The sequence below is a fragment of the Abrus precatorius genome, unplaced genomic scaffold (assembly GCF_003935025.1).
Source record: "Abrus precatorius isolate BTA unplaced genomic scaffold, Abrus_2018 Scaffold7, whole genome shotgun sequence".
Taxonomy (NCBI): domain Eukaryota; kingdom Viridiplantae; phylum Streptophyta; class Magnoliopsida; order Fabales; family Fabaceae; genus Abrus; species Abrus precatorius.
Window position 1 is genome coordinate 32505544 of NW_020874417.1, and position 20346 is coordinate 32525889.

The window sequence follows — 20346 nt, forward strand, 5'->3', positions numbered from 1 at the left end:
TGACATGAAACAGGTTAGAAGAATTAACGATAACTATAAAGGCATCATTTAGAAAAAAAATACAAAGTTTATGAGCTCACCCAAAAGTGGAAAAGAAACATAAAAATATGCATTACCATATCGGACATTGAATTGAGCTATTAAGTAAAAATAAAAAGACATAATACAATAAAACTATATATTGACAGTTTTTTTCACGTAACCTAATAATAAGGACACAGTATTATTCTGTGTTCCTATACAACAATATCATATTGTAAATTCCACATCTACACAAACATTATAACTTTCACATGAATACAACATATACAAATATCTAATTACAGGTAAGGAGAGCACTACACACATGTATTATTCAATGTCCGCACAGAAATTTAGCGAGTCCCTTGTTCTTCAATTCGACTACTGTTTTCATCTACAACTTGGTTAACCTTAACCTGTTCCACTTCTGCACCATAATTTGTACTATTTGATACACCTTCACCTGCAACTATAACAACAGCAACTTCAAAATCAGTATTATATATAACATAACAATTTGCAAAATCTGCTAGCGAAAAAAAAACTCATGAAGGCATTTTACCTTGAGATGACTGGTTCTCCGATTTGCCAAACCAAGAGCCAACAACACCCTTAAGCTTGCCAACCACACCTTTTCCTTGACTGTTCACAGAGCTCTCTTCAGAGACTTTATCTGACTTGTCATTTCCACTACCCAAGTGTTCATGCTCTTTTTTCATTGCCTCTTCTTTCGGATTATGTAAAGCTTCAGAAATTACCTCAGAAAGTGCCTTGTCTTCTTCACCAGGTTTTAGCTTCTCAGCCAAATATTCCTTCACAGATACTCCTTTGTCTTGTTCTTTAACCCCATTTTTTGCTTCATTTCCAACACCACCAGTGCTTGTTCCAGTCACTTTGGACTTCACTGCATTTCCAACCCCTGCAACCTTCTCATAAACTGGAGCTAGTTTCTCTGTCAGAGATTGAGCAATATTCTTTCCATATTCTGCAGTGGACCCTGACTTGTTAGAAGTATCACCACTTTTTTGTTGCTCTTCATTTGTTATCATCGTGTCATTTATGTCACCTTTCTCTCCAGAAACTAACTCAGAAGTTATGACACTTCTAGGAGAGACAACTTTATCAGTGTTTGCTTCATAGGGTGGTTGCTCTCCAACTGTGGTTGTGGTGGTGTTGAAAGTTTGTTCAGTTTCTCCAGGATTTTCAACGATTCTATTGATATTTGTGGATATCTTCTCCTGAGAGAACTCATCATGGCTTTCAGCAGAAGGGACCTGAGTTTGTGTTTCAGCAGAGAAGTGTGGTACAAACTCATCATGGCTTCCAGCAGAAGGGACCTGAGTTTGTGTTTCAGCAGAGAAGTGTGGCACAAACTCATCATGGCTTTCAGCAGAAGGGACCTGAGTTTGTGTTTCAGCAGAGAAGTGTGGTACAAACTCATCATGGCTTCCAGCAGAAGGGACCTGAGTTTGTGTTTCAGCAGAGAAGTGTGGTACAAACTCATCATGGCTTCCAGCAGAAGGGTATTCAGAATCAACAACAGTTGATTGGATGTTTAGTTCTTGGGTATCTTTTGGCTCATCGTGCACATTCATTGTGGCAAAAGATTCCTCAACCGGTGTGATTTCTATTTCATCACTTCCTGCAAGCCATCACAGATGAAAATTTTAATTTGTGGTACATAAACATAATATCATTAGGCATGTCAGAAGCTTCTTATCTTCATTCTACATTACATGGTGAATTGATTTTTCTACTTTTGGATACAACAGTGATAAAATGAAAGCACGTATATAATAAAATATGTAAGTTGGAAATATTTACTCCAATAATTTTCCAATCATTGTTAACTCCTCATTGGAAATGAGTCAAATCGGATTGTATCAATTTAAGCTTCAAATCTTTCAAATAATGCTCTAATTGTATAATGTATTAATGCATAATGCAGAGTCCATAGCAAAAAATTGAGTTATAAAACTTCTGTTCAATCGTTCTACTTACCTGCCCCATTTGGATCAGTGACTTCGGTTTGAAAAATGGGAGGAGTATATGCTTCAGGTCCACTTCCTGGTGAGTGAGGATCTTCCTTCAAGCCTGTTGGCCTCTCCAAATTGTCCTCATGTAGCCCTGACTTCTCTTCCACAGAAAATGTTATCGGTGGATCAGCAGATAGATGTGGCACAGGCTGACCATGGCTTCCATCAGGAGGGTATTCAGAATCAACAACTGTTGGCTGGACATTAGGTTCTGGGGTAGGTTTGGGCATATCATGCAAATTCATTCTCGCAAAAGATTCATCAACTGGAGTGATTTCTATTTCATCACTTCCTGTAAGCCATCATCGATGAAAATCTTAATCCGATGGTACATAAATATTCTTAGGCGTGTCACAAGTTTGTCTCTACATTCTTCATTACTTGGTGGGTTTCTATTTTTGGATAATGGTCTTTGCTCAAACTAAGTCACCAACACTAAAAATCAAATGGCACACTTTTATGAACAAAATTGAAGGTATAATTTGAAAAATACATGCATGTATAGAGTTAAATATGAATGCATGTACATATATGAATTTGGAAATATTTACTCTAATAATTTCCTATCAACATTAGACCAATCCTCACTGTAAATGAGTCAAATCCAATTTTATCAATTTAACCATCAAATCTTTTAAATAATACACTGATATAACATATTAATACATAATGCAGAGTCTAATTCAAAAAAAAAAATTTAGTTATACAATTTTGCTCAATCGTCCTACATACCTGCCCCACTTGGATCAGTGTCAATGACTTTGTTTTGATAATTGGGAGGAGTATATGCTTCAGGTCTACTTCCTTGAGCATTAGAATCATCCTTCATGCTTATTGGCTCCTCTAAGTTGTCATGAAGTAGCCCTGCATTCTCTTCCACAGAAAATGCTTTGGATGGGTCGGTGACTATGTTTTCAGCAACTTCAGTAGTTAAAGAACCACCTTCAACTACTTGATCATGATTAGGTTCTTCTCCCATAACTGTTGTACCTCTAACATTAATTCCTGACTTTCCTAAATTTTCGACTTGCTCAGATGTAGGTGTGACATTTTTAACAGCCTCACTTTCATGAACTGCAAAACATTCAAGCACATAATCAAACTCAAATCAGAACTTTTTTTTTTTTTTTTAAATTCCCCTTATTAAAGATTTCAATTTTCCAACAAAAAATATTCTGGAATTCTTCTATTTCAAAGAAAAAATTCTAGAAAAATTATAAAAGTATCAACAACTACATGTCAGATTCTAGCATGTCTAATTGCAGATGATGCAGAAAAGAACATACTTGGTGTTTCATGAACTTTTGGGTCTTCACCAACTTTTTCATCCTCATCCAAGTCATGATCATCAAGGGTGTGCTGATCTTCATTGTTATACTCATGACCACGATCAAGGACCTGATGACCATGCTTCTTAATCGTGTCCTTAATTTTCTTAGCCTTTGCCTTGACCTTATTCAGAACAGACTTCTTCTCGGGGTCAAAGTGTTGATCTTCTGCACCATGTGTCACTGTATCCAAAAATTTAAAATAGATAAAGAAACAAAAAATTTATTACAGGAAAAAAAAAATTATGGGAGCATTAGCAAACATACCATAAAATATAATAGAACTTATAAATGAGATTCATACCTTGCTGTGAGACAACAGTGTGAGGGTAATTTTCATCGTTCTCATTCACTTGACTTTGAACTACTCTTGAATCCATTACAGTAACTGAAAGAAAAGTAACTGCTTGCTCGTTATAGACAATTACTACAGAGATCAAAGGCTTAACGCTTTATAGAGAAAAAAAAAAGCCATGACATTCTATGCCACATGTGGCTTCTCGTAACTGGAGACACGTGTGACATAACCGACATGTCCCTGTCATTTGACACGTGTTGAGTGGTTTTGTATACGTGGACTCGTAAATATGGAAAGGGGTCCCACCAGAGTAAAGACAATGGTTGGTCCAAATGTGAATATCGACATTCATAAACTGTCTTTTTCACATATGAAACTGTACTACACAAGTGTCTATGGCTCTTTGGAATGATAGGAAAACTCAACATGGGTACTCTATTTTATTATTTCTTGCCACTGATATACACAAATAATTATGATATTGGTCAACTTTGGATATGGTACGGTAAATAATCCGTGTCTAGTTGGTTCTTTTTCTGTTGTTGATTGGATAAAATTGTGGACATTATCGTTTCTTTCGATGGCTATGCATAAATGTCAACAACAAAACTGGTTTTTGTTTGTGCCGACAGGAGGCATAAAGTTACGATCAAGAATTAATTAGGAGTGCATGGCAGTTATTTTGTCACTTTCCTAATAACGTTGCAGTTAGAAAATGTAATTTTATAGTGCAAAAAACACGGATATGATACATATCTGAGAATGTACGATACCACTGGGGGGAATTTTGACAATTTGTATTTTCACATATTACGTTGTTGAACAAAATTTCATGACTGGCTTTCAAACCAGAGTCCTTAGTAACCAAGCAAATTTTTTATACTCCTGTCATAACTATTCTCTTGGTAGTTATCACCACTAATTTTATAGTTGGTGCTTGTTGTGATAGTCGTAAATTTGAGAAGTCATTTTAAAAATATAGAAGATGTTGATCATGTATGCCAAATTGCCAATCTTAAAATTTAAAGGGAAACAGCACATCAGGCTACAATCCGTGGAGTGAATCTTCAAGATTAGTTGTCTCTATATTCGATTATGGTAATGGTTTGTTGGAACTTACTGTATTGAGATAATAAGCAAGGTGAAGAAACGAATATACTTATGGCAACAAAGTTGGAAAAATTCCCTGTCCCCACTTGTTGGGTTTCTCCAACATACTTTAACCAGTTGTTTTTACTTTTTTTAGGCCAAATTAGTTATTAGTGATGTTTGGGCACTGTCAAAGAAAGTACTGAAAAACTTAATTGTACACTTCTGATTTTTTTCAACACTTTAAAGTACTCAAGTAATGTTTTACCAAGAAGGCAAGAACCAAACTGCTTTTAAAAGAAGCTTTCTGTATATGATATCAAACACCAGTTTTTCAATAACTTAAACATTATAGGAGGAACTTCTAATTGTAGCTTCCGAAAAGCACTAACCAAGGTAACCTGACAGTTGCTTATATATTTCTGGACTCAGTATACTGTTTTTTTCTTTATTCTGTTCACACTCTCAATCAAAACCATTTCTTCTGAGCGTCATAGGTCTTATGTATTACATTGCATGCCAAAAATGCCAAACTGATGATAAATCATTGGCTACATACCTTGTATGAGGCTCTAGCATATTACCCCTGGCTAACTTATGTATCATAGGACAAGAATATTGGATGGACCAAGTGGCCCAGAAAATTTTGGATGAGGTAAAACTGTTAGTACATGTACAGGATATAGGTCACAACTGAAATGCGAAGTACTGGTTAAATTTGGTTCCTCCATTCTGGTGATGATGATAGCCTGCCTCCTTCATCTCTAGTGTGTTTTCTGAGACACAACACGCTCAAAGAATTCTAGTTCTTCTTACCATTCTTGAGATTGCGTAGAGCCATAACAAGTTGTTGTCTTTCTCCTTCTACCTCAGCAAACTTCAGACTAATCTCTGAATATCTTTCTTCCATTTCTTTCAACTCACTTTCCATAGTCTTGTTCCTTTCCTTTAGGACTGCAACTTCATTCAACAATTCATTTGTTTGGCACTCGCCATCATGATTATTTACAGCACCAGTTTTTACCTCACTGTCAGTATAAGGAAACAGAAAATAATAGAAGTTAGTTCTTGGATGAGATGTGAGACACTGACAAATTTGACATCTGCTGCACCAATTTTCTATCACAAAGATTCAGAAGTGCTAACGATTCAGAAGAAAATAAATGAATTGGTTTTACCTTCCAGGAGCTAGACAAACTTTGTTCTCGGCTGACTTGCCAATTATTCCTCCTCCAGACTTGCTAACAGCAGTGCTTGCAGCATCCATTACCTTTTCATGTTAAAAAAATAGCAACAATCTGGGGTTATTTTTTAGCACCAAAATCAACAAATATGTGTGATGGGAACTGAATTTAAATGGATTAATAAAAGAAATACTCAGAGAACAGTGCTTTGTTTACAAGGCTAATATGCAGAAAGTATAGAGAAACGGCATATTTAACTATGTTTATCACCATCCTCACTCAGTCTGGTTGAACTTAGAGGATTCTATTACTTCTTTTAGACAAAAAGGTGGGTTCTGTTTTGCAATCATTATTCAAAGCTGATATATAATGGATTTTTTAATTTATTAAAGTAAATGTACTTTTCAAATAACCTGTAGTCAGCATGTAATGATATTTTTCAAACACTTAAAACTGCTAGATTAAAAGCATGAGTAGAATCACACCGAGAGAAGTACTATAAAGCTGATTAGTTCAAAGGTTTGCAATACATTATTTAACTCCAAAATAAAAAGTTACTATATACGGAAGAAAATATTCTAACTATTATATCATCTTCCAAAACTGTGTACTGATCTCCATGTATTCTGACATTACTACTTATTTCTCTTTATAATGTAGAAGTGTGCACAAGCCATCAGGGAGTGATACTTCTATTTAACCTGCCCTAATATTCTTAATCTCTTATTTTAAATATGGAATCAGAACAATTACCTTAGGCATTTCAGATTTTGACTTCTTGATATGTGTCTTAGCAGAAGAAGGCACTGCGCACTCATTGTCTCTTGAAGTAAAATTCATGTGTGTAACTGCAGCTCGTCCTTTGTTTTTCTTGAGCTTCTTTTCCATGGTACTTAATTCTGCTTCCTTCTTCTTCAGCTCTCCTTCTAACTGAGTTATCTGTTTCTTCATATTTTCTTTCTCCACTTGTTCTTTGTGCAAACTCTGTTTTATTTCATTGTGCTGGTTCTTAAAGGTTTCTACTTCTGACAGTAGGGTGCCTAGTATCATCTCATCATTTGGCGTAATAATTGGTTGTCCTTCATGGACTATTTCTGCATTTGCCCTCACCATCTCAGTCAGGTTCTTAGTTAGCTTGGGTTTTGACAATGTGCACTCCTCTTCCATCAAATTCTTAATTTGAGATCTGAGCATTTGAATTTGCTTTGAAAATGCAGCATCCTTTTCATCCCCATGCCTTTGTGCATCTTCAAGTTGTTCAGACCTAACTTCTAGTTCTTGTGACATTTGTTCTATTGTTTTTGCTTTTGAATCTATTTGGTTCAAGAGCTCTTGCATTTTCAATTCATTCTGATCTGTAATAAGCCTGAGCTCTTGATTGCATTTATGTAACATTTCTTCTATAAGTTTGTTCTGGCGCCGCAATTCATCAGCTTCTGCAACTGCTTCCGTAATCATCTTTTCATTCTCCTCAACTTTCTGTGCCATTTCAACAGAAAGCATTCTATATTCCTCCTGAAAACGCTCAGATGCAACAGCATTGTTGTGTCTTGTCTTTCTCAAGGCCTCTTCTGCTTGGATTGCCCATTCTTCCTGCTCAGTTTTAGCGCATTGCATAGCATGGAGATCTTCTTCAAATTTCTCTGCCTGTATTTTCAGTTCTTTTTCCAAAGACTTGACTTGATTTTCAAGTTCATTGATGAAGACCAAAGATTCTGAAAATTCATCCTCCTGCATCTTTAGCTTTTCCTCTAATCTCTCCACTTGGGATTCAAGTTGTTGTATTGTAACTAAAGAAGCTGAATGTTCATTTTGTAACATGATGTGTTGTGCTTCATCTTGCTTTAACCTCAAGGAGATATCCACATTTTCCTTCTTAAGAAGATCATACTCCAAAGTGAGCTCTTTTATATGCTCAGTTAGCTCTTCACGTTGCTTGTAGTAATTATCTATTTCATCCTTCTGGTCAGCAATTTTTTGCCGCAAGAGATCAAATTCTATGCCACCATCAAACTCTTTAGTAGTCTTCTGGGATTTTATATTGGTAGACAGATCCAATATTTCCTTATTCTTTTGTTCCAGCATTGCTTCAAGGTCTGTCACAGCTAAAAGTAGTTCAGAGTTTGAGTTTTGTGTCTTCTGCAGTTGCAACTGAAGATTGGCACTCAATTCTTTTTCATAAATAAGCTCTTCCTTTATTGCTTCTAACTGAAGCCTAGTATCTTCAATCTCATACTTGAAGGTTTTAGAGGTTTTGGTCTCATTATTGAAGTCCTGCTGAGACTTGAGTTGCTCATATTTGGTTTTGAGCAAATCTCTCTCCTCTCTGAGGCTGATTATTTGTCTAGACAAATTCTGTCCTCGACTGCTTTCTTTTTCTATCTGCTTCCGAAGTGATTGTAACTCTAATTCTGATACTTCTGCTTGCCTCTTTAAAGAAGCAATTTCACTTTGGAGCCTTTCGGTGGCATTATCCGAAGGCTCTTGTAATCTTTCTCTTGGAAGATTATCTTCCAGGCTGTTTGTCCAGTCACCTAAACTTCCATCTGATGTTGAACCCATTGACCAGTTTGTGTTTGACCTCTTACGCACTTGGGTTTCCGTTGCAATGGGCTGAACAGTTCCTCTTGATGGCATTGAATTCTGTCTGAAGCTATAAGAATCCCATGGAGCTGCCCCAGGACTGATGCCATTAGATGCATCTTGTTCTGAATACTCAGATTTGGTCTTCCCCATGTGCCCATTCTGAAAGACAATAATAAAAATTAATGTAACTATAATTTTTTAAATGAGTTATTTCTTTGCATAACTTATCCTCGTTAGAAGTTTCTGTTTAGGAAAGTTTCAACTTTGTTAATTAGAATTGTTAGCAATATAAAGGTATATCTTGTAAGACCTTACTTCATCAACATTATAACTTTCATGATCTGTACTTCCATAGCTCAGCTGGTGTTTCAAGCTTCCATCACTGTAAAGTCCCTCAGCTCCATTATCTTCTCCATTTCTGGAATTAAGGTATAAGGTTGAGAGAGCATTTTGGAAAGAAATAAAGTACAATGAAACATCAGGAAATTTGCAATGTTTAAATTATCAGTGTGGTGTGGTTCATTTTTAACCTTTCAGCAGTGTATCCTTCCACATTCTGAATAGTCACCTGTTTCAACAATTCATATGTGAGAAACTAAGAATTGAATGGTGTTTGAAATCTAATTATGTTGAAGTATTTTTAGTATCAAAGGATACAGCTAAATTTCTTAAGACATATTAAAGATTAAGAGATGAATAATGCGGAAGGGCCTTGTTGAGACTTAAGACGGAGACAAGAAGCAAGTTAGGAAGGAGATAAAGGGTACTTACATGTAAAACCACACCTGAATTGGCAAACTTTAGGGGTAGAGAAACAGTCAGTGGTTCAGTTTCTGCGACAAAATCAGCAAAATCAATTGAGGCTTCTCCAAGAAAGCCAGATTTTGAAGATCCCTGCAAGAACCACAAAGATTAGACTTCCCAACCAACCTCTTAGTTGGGTAAAAAGACAGTGCGAAATCACAACTACTGCTTACAGTTGAAACAACAAAATGGTAGATTTTCTCATGGAGCTTTCCTGATTTTGAATCTCTAATGAGTTTAACTGACTCAAAAACTGGATTCTCCCATAAGCAGGTCCCATCTTGGACAGCAGTTTTCTCTAGTTTCACAGTTGGCTTCCCAACATCATCTGGCACCAAAGATACCATCAGTGCAGACTTTTTCATCTTTGGCACCTGATAAAATAGGACATGAAGAACAAGGTCAAAAACACTGCCTACAGAATCTGTACATTGGTTTGTGTATGACATTCCCCTCACTACACAAACAGTCAAACTCTTATAACCAAGACAAATATGTGATACTATGTAAATTTCAAACTTTCTGTGCAATTTGTTTCAATTATAAAAGCTAGGCCAAACCCCCTTTTTAGATTTAGTAGCACATAAACTAAAGATTTGATTTTACTTACCTGTGTTGCCTGAAACTCCAGTTTGAACACAGCTTTGATTTTGTTCTTCTTGCTCCATGACTTGAACATGTTTTCAGGCTGATAAATATGGCCGTTGCAGTATTGTAGATGCCAGAAGACAAGCCTCTTATAAGCTGCACCTCATTGGTGAGGGAAATGGATTTGTTGATTTGAAACTAGAAAATTTATTATCTGTGACTGATTCAGTTAATGACTGGAATGAAGTATCAGAGTGTTCAGAAAGCCAAGAGTCTTGTGAAGTGGCTCCTGATTCCTTGGCTGAGATACTGAACTTGTATTATTAGCAAACTACTAACAAAAAGCAATAAAGAAAAATAATTTTGATATTAGAAGCTTCTCCGCATGTCTTCATGCACCAAAGATAATGTAAAGGGTAACACAGCTGAATAGCATTATGGTCTCCTTTTTGCTTTTTTACAAGGAAAAAGGGGTGAGGAAAATTAAAATGACAACATTGACCAAACACATGAGTGTCAATCACGGTAAACAAAATTTTTTTTTAGTAATAATTGTCGCGTTAAAATTTCAATAAATGGGTCTTTAAGAGAACTTGCTTTCAGTTTGTAATGATAACCCACTAGTTGGGGTAAGAAATAGAGTTAGGAAGAGAGGTTCAAATCAGCAGCTAGATCGTAATTGTTCCTACATTTAAATGGGAATGAGAATGACATTTTATTTGACCAAATTCACCTAGAAATCTAATTATTCCAAAGGGTGAAGTAAAAAGGGTAGAGCAGTGTCCATGTGCTTCTGTGCTGTCTTTGATAAGCAACAACCCACCAAGACATAAATGTAGCACCTTTCTGCTGCAAGGGTATGATGAGGAAAGTTTATTCAGAAATGAGTTGTAAATGCTATGAGCCTTGGTCCCCACATATATTTAGCCTTCTTCAATATCTATTTAAGTGGCAATAAGCAAATAAAATAAAATAAAATATATAAAACAACAAGCTTCGTAAAACAAAGCTAAGCAACTTAGGCATTTGTGTATACACATTCAGCACATGCCACTGTCGGCGGCCAAACAGATCCTTAACATACTGAAATTATTTTTCTTGTGTATTTTAAGTAATAAGCAATTAACACATCAACAATAAGGTGGTAACCCTTTCCAAAAAAAAAATTGAAAATTATTTGATGTTATCATTGAAAAGAAAATTTAAACGAATCAATTAATTTAATTAAAATTTAGGTGCCCCATACATGATACTCACGTCAAAAGATCAGGAAAAAAAAATGCTATACACATCTTCATCCTTTTTGAAAAATAAAATGTTACAAACTAATTGAAATAAGTGACCACCAAATCACAAAAATTGTCTTTTTAGTTGCACCAAAACTGGCCTTCTCAAATGTGATATATAAAATAAAAACATTATAAAATTAGTATAAACAATTGACCTTCACCTATCCAAGCATATGGCTAAGGTGGCCCACAAGCCGTGGACACCTAGGTTTATAGAATCAGAAATAATAACCTTGTCCACTAGCTCCATACAAATTTAATTCCACACACAAGCTTATACGGATCCATTGAAGGTAGTCTTGGAGTTTTGGTGTTAAGGCAGTGATGTATATCAGTGGTTTCCAACCCCCTATTCCATTATATCACTGTCAAGTGTAGCATGTATGTGTAACCAACCCTTCATGGCATTCATTTGCCATAATCAAGAAACAAGAACCATTTTTTTTTCTTTCTTGTAGGAAGAAATGATCCTCATTCTTCAACCTGAATTTGTTTTCTTGGTTACCTGTCCAAAGCATCACACTACAACTCCCTTTCTCCCCACCACACTGAGGGCTACAACTTTTCTCCCTTGTCCCTGACTTTCGGTTTTGCACCATAATAATAATTAAATAAAAGTTGAATTACCTTTTCAAAAGTCACTACAAATCATTGATTACAAAATATGGCGTGGAAAAATCATGGGCTAGTAGTTATGTGCTTGGACTAATGACAGAGAATCATGGAGAACCCAAGAATTAAAGATTAGTACCCACTTTCACAAATTTTGGGCAATAAGTTGGACCCATAATCAGAATTGCAAGTCTTTGAGATTTAATGAAATAATGAAATCAGTTTTACCAATTCAATGTGGGAATCTTCGGTTTATTTTTTAGGTATAAAAATCTTCCGTATAAATGGTAGCAATTATGTTTGCCAGCTAAGAGGCTTTATAAACATGGGCATAGGTAAACAGTGGGATAATGATTTTAGTTATGTACTATATAATAATATTCTTCATGAAATATCGGCGAATAATTATTTTTAGCCACAAATTTTTTTATAGAAAATATTGTTTTCTATATTAATTAGACACTCCCATCAATCTGTTCTACATTTATTATTTAATATATTTTAAATAAAATATATTTTGCATATTTTCTTAATTATTGATTGCTTTAAACTAGAATAATTTTTATGTTTAGCAAGCATTAAAAATGAATTCACATATATTTTACTTTTACTATCGTAAAGGCAAGTATTCTTGAAAGTTATTTCTTTCTTTCATTACATCACATGAATTTTTTTTTATTTAGTCATTTTTCTTAACCGTTGTTTTTATATTATTTTTTATTTCAAATTTTGACATATTCTATCGAATTGAAGATATTTCGCTTTTTAGATAAAATAAATTTTAAAATTATTATAATCTTAAAACAATATAAAATTTTAACATGTCATATTAATAAGGGATGAAGAAATAATTTTATATTTAATATAAAAAAATTGTATTAATAATAAAAATTATAAAGTTTAATAAATTTTTAAAATATCAATCAATACATTTCAATTTTTTATTTAAACGAATATTTTAGTTTAATATTATTCATGTAATGCACAAAAACTTATTAATATAAATTAAGAATGTGTTTAGCAAAGCATTTTAGTTAACTAACTAAAAAGACAAAAATAGCTTAGTTTAGAAAGATAATTAAAATAGACAGTTGCATACATTTTTTCTAATACTACTCTAAGTAGCACTCTTTTAACTAATTTTCAATTACTATTTAAAAATAAAATAAATAAATATTTTTCTCCCAAATAATTTTTAATATTTTTTCCTTTCATTTGAAATATTATTACTTTTATTTTTCGAGGTTCAACTTTTTTAAATTATGTTTGTCATTAAACGTTATCAAAATATAACTAAATTATTATACAATTGTTAAAATTTAAAGTTTAGAGTAAAAAATAATGATTTTTTATTTTTCATTTTACATGTATTAGCTAGTTCAATGATTAATTTTATCAAACATTTTCAATTCGATTTAAAAATACAATCAAGGGTGATGTCATAAACTACGCACGCTAAGCCACCCTAATAAATATGAACATACAGATAATGCAAAATCAAAACCCGAAATAATTAACAAAACGGATAATAAAAAATCGACAAAGATCAACAATGAAATCTATCAGCTACCTTCTTCCTCTGAGCTTTGACAAAGGGAACATCAATTTTATAAATAATCAGCATGAAGAAAGAATCGCTCCTTAAAAAAAGGTGAATCTATCTGTTATTTCACTTTTATGAAGATTGGGTACGTCGGCAAAGGAGTAGGATTCCCAAATCTGAAAAGAAAGCACTTGAAATGTCTCTTTCTGAGAATGGCAAAGACAAGTTCGTTACTTGCGAACTTTGTTCCAAGCTTCTTGTCTTGTCCCGTGGAACTCACAGGTCACAGTGTATCGCATTTCAATCCTTAAATTTTTGATGGCATAGCCTATCTTTGCTTGGTTCATAGCGTGCCATCGTAGCATATATACTATACAATCAAACTTCAAAGCTTGACAAGTGTCAATAGGGTGGTTCTCAATCTTTTCCTCTTAATTCTCTGTCTCTCTATGATAGATATGAACACAATGAATGACGGATAGATGCATTATTGAGACGTTCTTTTGTTCTCTAGATCATGTTATTGCTTTTTTCTTTTTCTTTTTTCTATATATGGCCAATAAATTAAGAAGATTGAAATGATGAATCTTGGGTATATCCGGAAGTGGAGTGTGCACTTGACTTTAATATTGCATCTGAAATACCTACTTATCATGTATCTTTTAGCTGCAATTTACTAATCCATGTTCATAACCCAATTCAGTAAATGGAATACCCAACAACAGTACTTGACAAACGCATGTATATTAATGATCAAACTATTGATCTTTTCGGCTTAAACTATAAATACTTTTTATACAAGATAAGTTTATTTAAATTAAAAGTTTTTATATTATAAACGGATTAACTTTTTAAACATTTTTTTCGTACACAAAATTTGAACTCAGTTGATTCCATCTTTTAAAGAAACTATGCGCAATTAATTCAGGTATATACACTAAAAGATTAAGTAACTTTTTAAAGAACATATTTTAATGTATCATATAAAGAAAAAAGTAAAAATAATTAATTTGGGAAAATAAGCCACTGAAATTTGAGAGGAAGAGAATTTTTTAAAATAAAAAATATTAAGTCGTTAATTTGATATCATAAACAACTTAAATTTAGAGAAGAATTAAAAGTAACTAGTTTAATTGTTGCAAAAATATTTTTCAAGAATAAAGTTGCGTAAATAAGAAGAAAAATGTCTTGTAAAATATTATCTTATTGGAGAAATTGAAGACTTTATTTCATCATATAAAGTGTAGATGGTTAATGTTAAATAGTTAATATTAACTAGTTTAATATTTGATTATAACTCAGCTCATATGGTGGTTGCTGGTTGTTTCTTTTAATATAGTTTTAGGTGATATAGTTAAACATGTAAAGTCTTTTCAAATATTAAAACTTGCTTTTTATTATAAAAATGCAGCAATAATTTACAATACTAAATTCATAAATATTCAATAAGAATCAAAACCATCTTCGTTAAGCCACTATCCCCCCCTCCATTTTTTGTAGACTTTCGACAAAATAATGTAAGCAAAAAGATTGTGAAGTTCTTGTTTTCTTGTAACTTGGGGGTCCAACGTATGGCATTTTTTGTAATGTTATGGACTTCTTGTCATTTGTATTGTATCGGATATAAAAGCCCAGTTTATTTGTAATAACTAAAGACCAGTTAAGGTGGAATTGTTTGCTTGGTCTCGGTATTGCGATTTGCTAACCTTACAAAAAAACGTTGCTATTGGGTCAACAGGGATAAGCCTAACTTGCTTGTGGCCCAAACTTTTTGCCCTACCCAGCTTTTTACTCACACCATTCTTATCAAACATATAGTTACAGGTCAGCTTGTCTCCATTCCGCTAAAATTCTATTAAAAAATGGGACCAGTTTAAAAAATAACTAGATTTTCTAATTCAACTCGTTGAGTCAAACACTAAAAAAAAAAAAAAAACGCAAAAATTAATAGATCAATGGAATAATAAGTAACACAAAAATATAAAAAAATTACAAAATTGATAAAAATATATATATATTAATAAAATAAATATTTAATTATTAAATATTTTTAAAAAAAATTAAAAATAAGTCCAAAATAACTTATCATTAATCTGCATTTTAACGGATAAAAATAGACAGATTAGGTGTACCAACAAATGCAAAGCATTCAACCCGTTCCAGAGGCCAGTCCACTTTAACATCACCTTCAACCTTATATCGAACCTGTTAATTATCGCATAGAAGTAAAGGTTAACAAACCATTATATATTATATATGCGGTCGGGTAAGGCACTTTTTTTTTTGTATGTTTTTTAAAACTATAATTAATTTTGAATACTAGAAAAATAAGATAAGAAGCTTTTATAACGTGTCAATTTCATTTGCCTTTTCTCTATTTTGTTTCAATAGATATGAGATATATTAATATATTTTATATGTACAACATTTTTCATCAGTTAAGGTTGTTTCTCGTGGTTGACCACCAATTAAGTCTTGATTCAATTATTTAAATAAAAAATTAATATTATATATATAAAAATTTAAAAATATGTCTTCACATAGTACAAAAGTAATTTTTCATAAAGCATTTATTCAAGCAAAATATCCAAAGGGTAACAATTAGCTGAGTTGTGACGATAAAAGCGCGATTCCAATTTCCAGGACCACCAGTTGGGTGTCCAAATCGATCATCGTTGTCGATCTCCGTACTTCGTTTTATCGTATATTCGCGTTCGTCGCTGTCTCAAACAAAAGGGCGATATATCACATAATATTGTTATTATTTGTTTTTAATCACTTGTAGTTTTTTTTTTATATTTAAAGTACTTTTCTGCCAATAAAATTATTAATTCATCAAAAGGCATAATTTTTTTAAAAACATTTCAACAACTTTTATTAATAAATATTGAATTTAATTTAACCGAATGATAACTTCATTAAAAAGATAAGTTTTTTTATATTTTGTTATTTTTATTTTAAAATATAAAATATTTTTAAAATATGAATAAATATTTTTATATAGTTAGTTAACAAATATAATTATGAAAATATCAACAAGTAAATTTGTGAAATTAATATTTTATGCATAAATAAAAGATAAATAAAATTTCGGCCTCGTCTTATTGGGCAGTTATGATTACTGTCCATAGTCTGCGGAAAGGAGGGAGAAGGTCAGTGCAATTTTCTCTTTTTTTTCTTTAAAAAAATAAAAGTCTAAAGAGAACGTCATTGCCTACTTCAGCATATGCAAAACAAAACACCACTACTGATAACTATTAGGCCTTTGCTAAGAAACACAAATACTTCTATCTCATGTGCATATAGTTTCTATCATTTAAAATTGAGGGAGAATGAAAGTATTCATTAAGCATGATTAAAATGGTAAACTGATGGAAATTAATTAGTGAAATATTAATGGAAAAACACAAGAGCTGTTCCTTTCATCATTCGGTAACGGATGCAATAGGGTAAGAGCCATTAGTAACTATCAAGGAAATATTTTCAGATGAAGGTTATTAAAAAGGTAAAAAAATTTCAACCAAAAAATGTTGAATGAAAATTAATTGGAGATTGATGATGATTTTGACTTATTTAAAATCAGATATTTAATCTGAAGAATATAAAAGCAAAGAAAGAAATAATCGTTACTCCAATTAATTAAACAACAATAACAACGAGAGAGAAAACAAAATATAGTGATGAAATTTACTAGAGCATAAAAAAAAGGGACGGTAAAACGTTTGATATGAAACAAGGAAGTGTGGCAAGAGAGAGGAACACGTGGCGAGCATCTAGCCAAAGAAGGAAAAAGATCTGGATTGGCATCAGACGGTCAAATGGAGGGTTAGATGGTCGACGGCATCGATATCTTATATTGTGATTGGCGATTGCAGTTAAACAGTTGCAACAAACACTGAAGAAGATGGCTTTAGGTGTGGTTGCTCTTCCCTTCACGTACGTTGTTCATCTTCTAGGTCTTGTTGCAATCATCTTGGTATTGGTCTGGAACATTCATTTCAGGGGTGGCTTGGCTTGGGACTCTTCCAACAAGGCCCTTATCTTCAATGTAACGCTGCCCTCTCTCTCCCTCTTCATTTTTCGCTTTCCTTTTTTGGTTAATTAAATGTTAATGGCCCTCAACTTAATTTCAAATTTATTTCTCTTCTGTGCTGTTAAATTGCGTTTTTGCTTGTTTGGAAACCACTTCCAGCTTTCCCCATCACCTACTCAAAAACGATTTGCAGTTCTCTTCCTTGTTTTCGCTGTTGTTATTTATCATATGGAATAACCGAATAAGTATGTAGTTTTAATCTTAGAGGTTAAATTAGTTTTAGACGATTGTTCAACTCCAGAGCTCTGACTCGTGCCTCTAAACTCATTGTTTTAGGTGCGCTTTGAAAATAGTTTTCCCCTCTTTTTTTTTTCCCCCTGAAATATGTAACCGAATATTTATCGCCGTGGAACTTAAATTTTACATAGTTGCCATTTTTTGGAGGTATAACTTTGATATAAAACCTCTTCCTAATTTATCTTACTACTGTCAATAATAACCGGTGTTCATATGCAGCTGAAAAATTGGTGTTTACACGAGTAATTAATTTAAATACATTTTACTAAAACAGTAATTAAACGAAAGATATTATAGGCTTGTAGCTATGTATTTTGAAATTGAAAAAATAGCATGGATTGAAAGGTGCATCTGGTTGAAGAATTTTTATGGTGCAATTTCGATTTGTTTGAAACAGAATCATAAATTCATATCTGAGTGTTATTTTTTACTACCTGTGCTTTGAATAATTTTTTACCTCTAATTTACGAACATTTAATAATTTTGGTATGAATTATTTATTTCAAATTTTGTAGACTGAAATTTTTTTTTATGGAGTGCATGTACCTCGTGTGTTATATATATGATATATCTATACATAATCTATATGTGGGTGCTGCCACTTGTGATAAATTAGATATGTGATGTCATTTTTATATTTAAAAGTGATTCATATCATTGTAGTGCCAGATCCCTTTTATTGTCTCGTAAATAAAATAAACAGAAATTGTGCTTTTTATTGACAACCATCTGATGATGGCTATATAAGAGCTACCTACTTTTGCTTTTATTTTTGACAAAGAAAATTTTAAGGTGAGTAGACGGTAAAGGATTTATGACAGTTTTTTGTTTTATTGTTCTAGTGAATATTAGTGTTGCAATGGCAAATGGTCCAGTCGGAAGTCCTTCCTTTGTGTTTCTCTCGGGGTTCTGACGGGAAACACTGCGTTTCTCTCAAACATAATTATTAGAACTAGTTTTAAGGATCAAAAGTGGATTTTTTGGGTGTCTGTAGATTTTTACTGTTATTTGCTATTTATAATATGTTTTGATTAATTATTGGCCTCATCTTTACCTACTACTCCTTTTAATTTAATAATTTATGGGGTCCAGAATTTCTAACTTGCTGGATGGAGATGGACCCACTTGCTTATCTGTTTAGCATTTGAGTGAGAAATGGAATTGTCACATGGTACTGCTGCTATATGTGCTGCCAACTCAAGTATTATCCTTAACATTGAATTATCGATATTCATGATTATAACAGTGAAAGCCTGGCTTATCTTCTTGGTTTGAGTTTTGAATTTTGTTGTGTCTCATGTCTGCAAGCAATTGACCTTGACATTTCCATCCGTCTACAGTATTTATCTCTTATATACAAAAAGAATTATTATATTCAGAGATGGGACCCCTCGAATCTGGATTAACATTATGGTCTCTCTCTCTTGCATCATTAGATCAAAGAAATGTGTGAAGAATAGTTTATTATACAAGTTGATTTATTATTATAATAAGTGACTGGTAATTCCACACATATATTTGTGGTTGAGTTGTGCTATCGCTTTTAGGAAATCCCTATATCTTACGCATCTTTTTCTTTATACAGATTCATCCCGTTCTTATAATTATTGGCTTAATAGTTCTTGGAGGTGAAGGTAATCAATATACGTTCACAAGTATCTGCTTTATGAATCAACAGTTCAACACCACTTGATTTTGTTGACGTACTAATTGTTTCTTAAATTTTCTCACACACAAAAAAAATTGCAGCTATTATAAGTTACAAAGCTCTTCCCCTGAAAAAGGAGGTGAAGAAATTGATACACCTTGTTCTCCACGCCATTGCATTAGCACTTGGAATAATTGGAATTTATACTGCCTTTAAGTATCATAATGAGAGTGGGATTGCCAATCTGTACAGCTTGCATTCATGGCTTGGAATTGCTGTTATTTCCCTTTATGGCATTCAGGTAAAGTGTTGGATATGACTAAACTATCCTATCAGTATAGTATTCGCTGAACAGGATATGATATTACAATTTTGTCTAACATTGTATTGGTTTACCTGCAGTGGATATATGGGTTTGTGATCTTTTTCTTCCCTGGTGGGACACAAGACATTAGACGTTACTCACTTCCTTGGCACGTGCTATTTGGGCTGTTTGTATATGTCTTGGCTGTGGCCACTGCTTCTCTCGGGTTTTTGGAGAAGCTCACTTTCCTGGAGAACTCAGGATTGGCAAAATATGGCTCTGAAGCTTTACTTGTCAACTTCACTGCTGTGATCACAATCTTATTTGGTGCCTTTGTTGTATTATCTGCTATATCTGATGCTCCTGCAGCAGCAGATGACTATGAACCCATATAGATTTCTATTTGTAATCATACTTGTATTGAATAATATCATGTCTGCTAATGTTTGTACTGGGAGTGGGACGAAGCAAATAATCTCTTGTTTATATTTTGGGACACAAAAGCTTGTAAATCATCAATGTTATCCTGAAACGTGAAATTAGTTATTGTTTTACATCAGCACTTTTAATATCGACTTATCTGTTTTTATCGGTTATAAAATGGGTCCAAACGGTGAAATTAACAACTGACTCCAGCTAGATTCACAGGGTTGTTTTAAATTGTTATAAATGGAAATTGTATTTAC

The 20346-nt window shown here is 33.1% G+C and overlaps 3 protein-coding genes across 3 annotated transcripts; 1 reads left to right on the forward strand and 2 right to left on the reverse strand.

Moving 5' to 3' along the window:
* Positions 1–90: 90 nt before the first annotated feature.
* Positions 91–4115, reverse strand: LOC113872474 (low-temperature-induced 65 kDa protein). The gene is made up of 6 exons (XM_027510053.1): positions 3690–4115; positions 3344–3568; positions 2790–3131; positions 2023–2349; positions 584–1663; positions 91–490 (listed from the first exon to the last, which is right to left on the reverse strand). Exons 1-6 carry the CDS (start codon positions 3763–3765, stop codon positions 375–377), a joined length of 2166 nt encoding a protein of 721 aa, XP_027365854.1. The 5' UTR covers positions 3766–4115; the 3' UTR covers positions 91–374.
* Positions 4116–5066: 951 nt separating this feature from the next.
* LOC113871034 (paramyosin) lies at positions 5067–10365 on the reverse strand. Its single transcript, XM_027507719.1, has 8 exons — positions 9957–10365; positions 9520–9720; positions 9314–9436; positions 9073–9110; positions 8858–8960; positions 6710–8701; positions 5951–6042; positions 5067–5800 (listed from the first exon to the last, which is right to left on the reverse strand). Exons 1-8 carry the CDS (start codon positions 10023–10025, stop codon positions 5575–5577), a joined length of 2844 nt encoding a protein of 947 aa, XP_027363520.1. The 5' UTR covers positions 10026–10365; the 3' UTR covers positions 5067–5574.
* Positions 10366–17225: 6860 nt separating this feature from the next.
* On the forward strand, positions 17226–20346 carry LOC113872205 (transmembrane ascorbate ferrireductase 1). The gene is made up of 4 exons (XM_027509568.1): positions 17226–17426; positions 19294–19342; positions 19458–19657; positions 19759–20346. The coding sequence occupies exons 1-4, from the start codon at positions 17283–17285 to the stop codon at positions 20053–20055; spliced, it is 690 nt and encodes a 229-aa protein (XP_027365369.1). The 5' UTR covers positions 17226–17282; the 3' UTR covers positions 20056–20346.

Bases quoted from the DNA above. Each gene is read 5' to 3' on its own strand.
- LOC113871034 (XM_027507719.1), bottom strand. From the start codon at position 10,025: ATGTTCAAGTCATGGAGCAAGAAGAACAAAATCAAAGCTGTGTTCAAA. The intron at 9,111-9,313 runs GTAAGTACCCTT...TTGTTGAAACAG, and splicing joins ATTCAGGTGTGGTTTTACAT to GTGACTATTCAGAATGTGGA. The intron at 6,043-6,709 runs GTAATTGTTCTG...TAACATGAAAAG, and splicing joins CAAAATCTGAAATGCCTAAG to GTAATGGATGCTGCAAGCAC.
- LOC113872474 (XM_027510053.1), bottom strand. From the start codon at position 3,765: ATGGATTCAAGAGTAGTTCAAAGTCAAGTGAATGAGAACGATGAAAAT. The intron at 2,350-2,789 runs GTATGTAGGACG...GATGGCTTACAG, and splicing joins CACTGATCCAAGTGGGGCAG to GAAGTGATGAAATAGAAATC. The intron at 1,664-2,022 runs GTAAGTAGAACG...GATGGCTTGCAG, and splicing joins CACTGATCCAAATGGGGCAG to GAAGTGATGAAATAGAAATC.
- LOC113872205 (XM_027509568.1), top strand. From the start codon at position 17,283: ATGGCTTTAGGTGTGGTTGCTCTTCCCTTCACGTACGTTGTTCATCTT. The intron at 17,427-19,293 runs GTAACGCTGCCC...TTCTTTATACAG, and splicing joins ACAAGGCCCTTATCTTCAAT to ATTCATCCCGTTCTTATAAT. The intron at 19,658-19,758 runs GTAAAGTGTTGG...GTTTACCTGCAG, and splicing joins TTTCCCTTTATGGCATTCAG to TGGATATATGGGTTTGTGAT.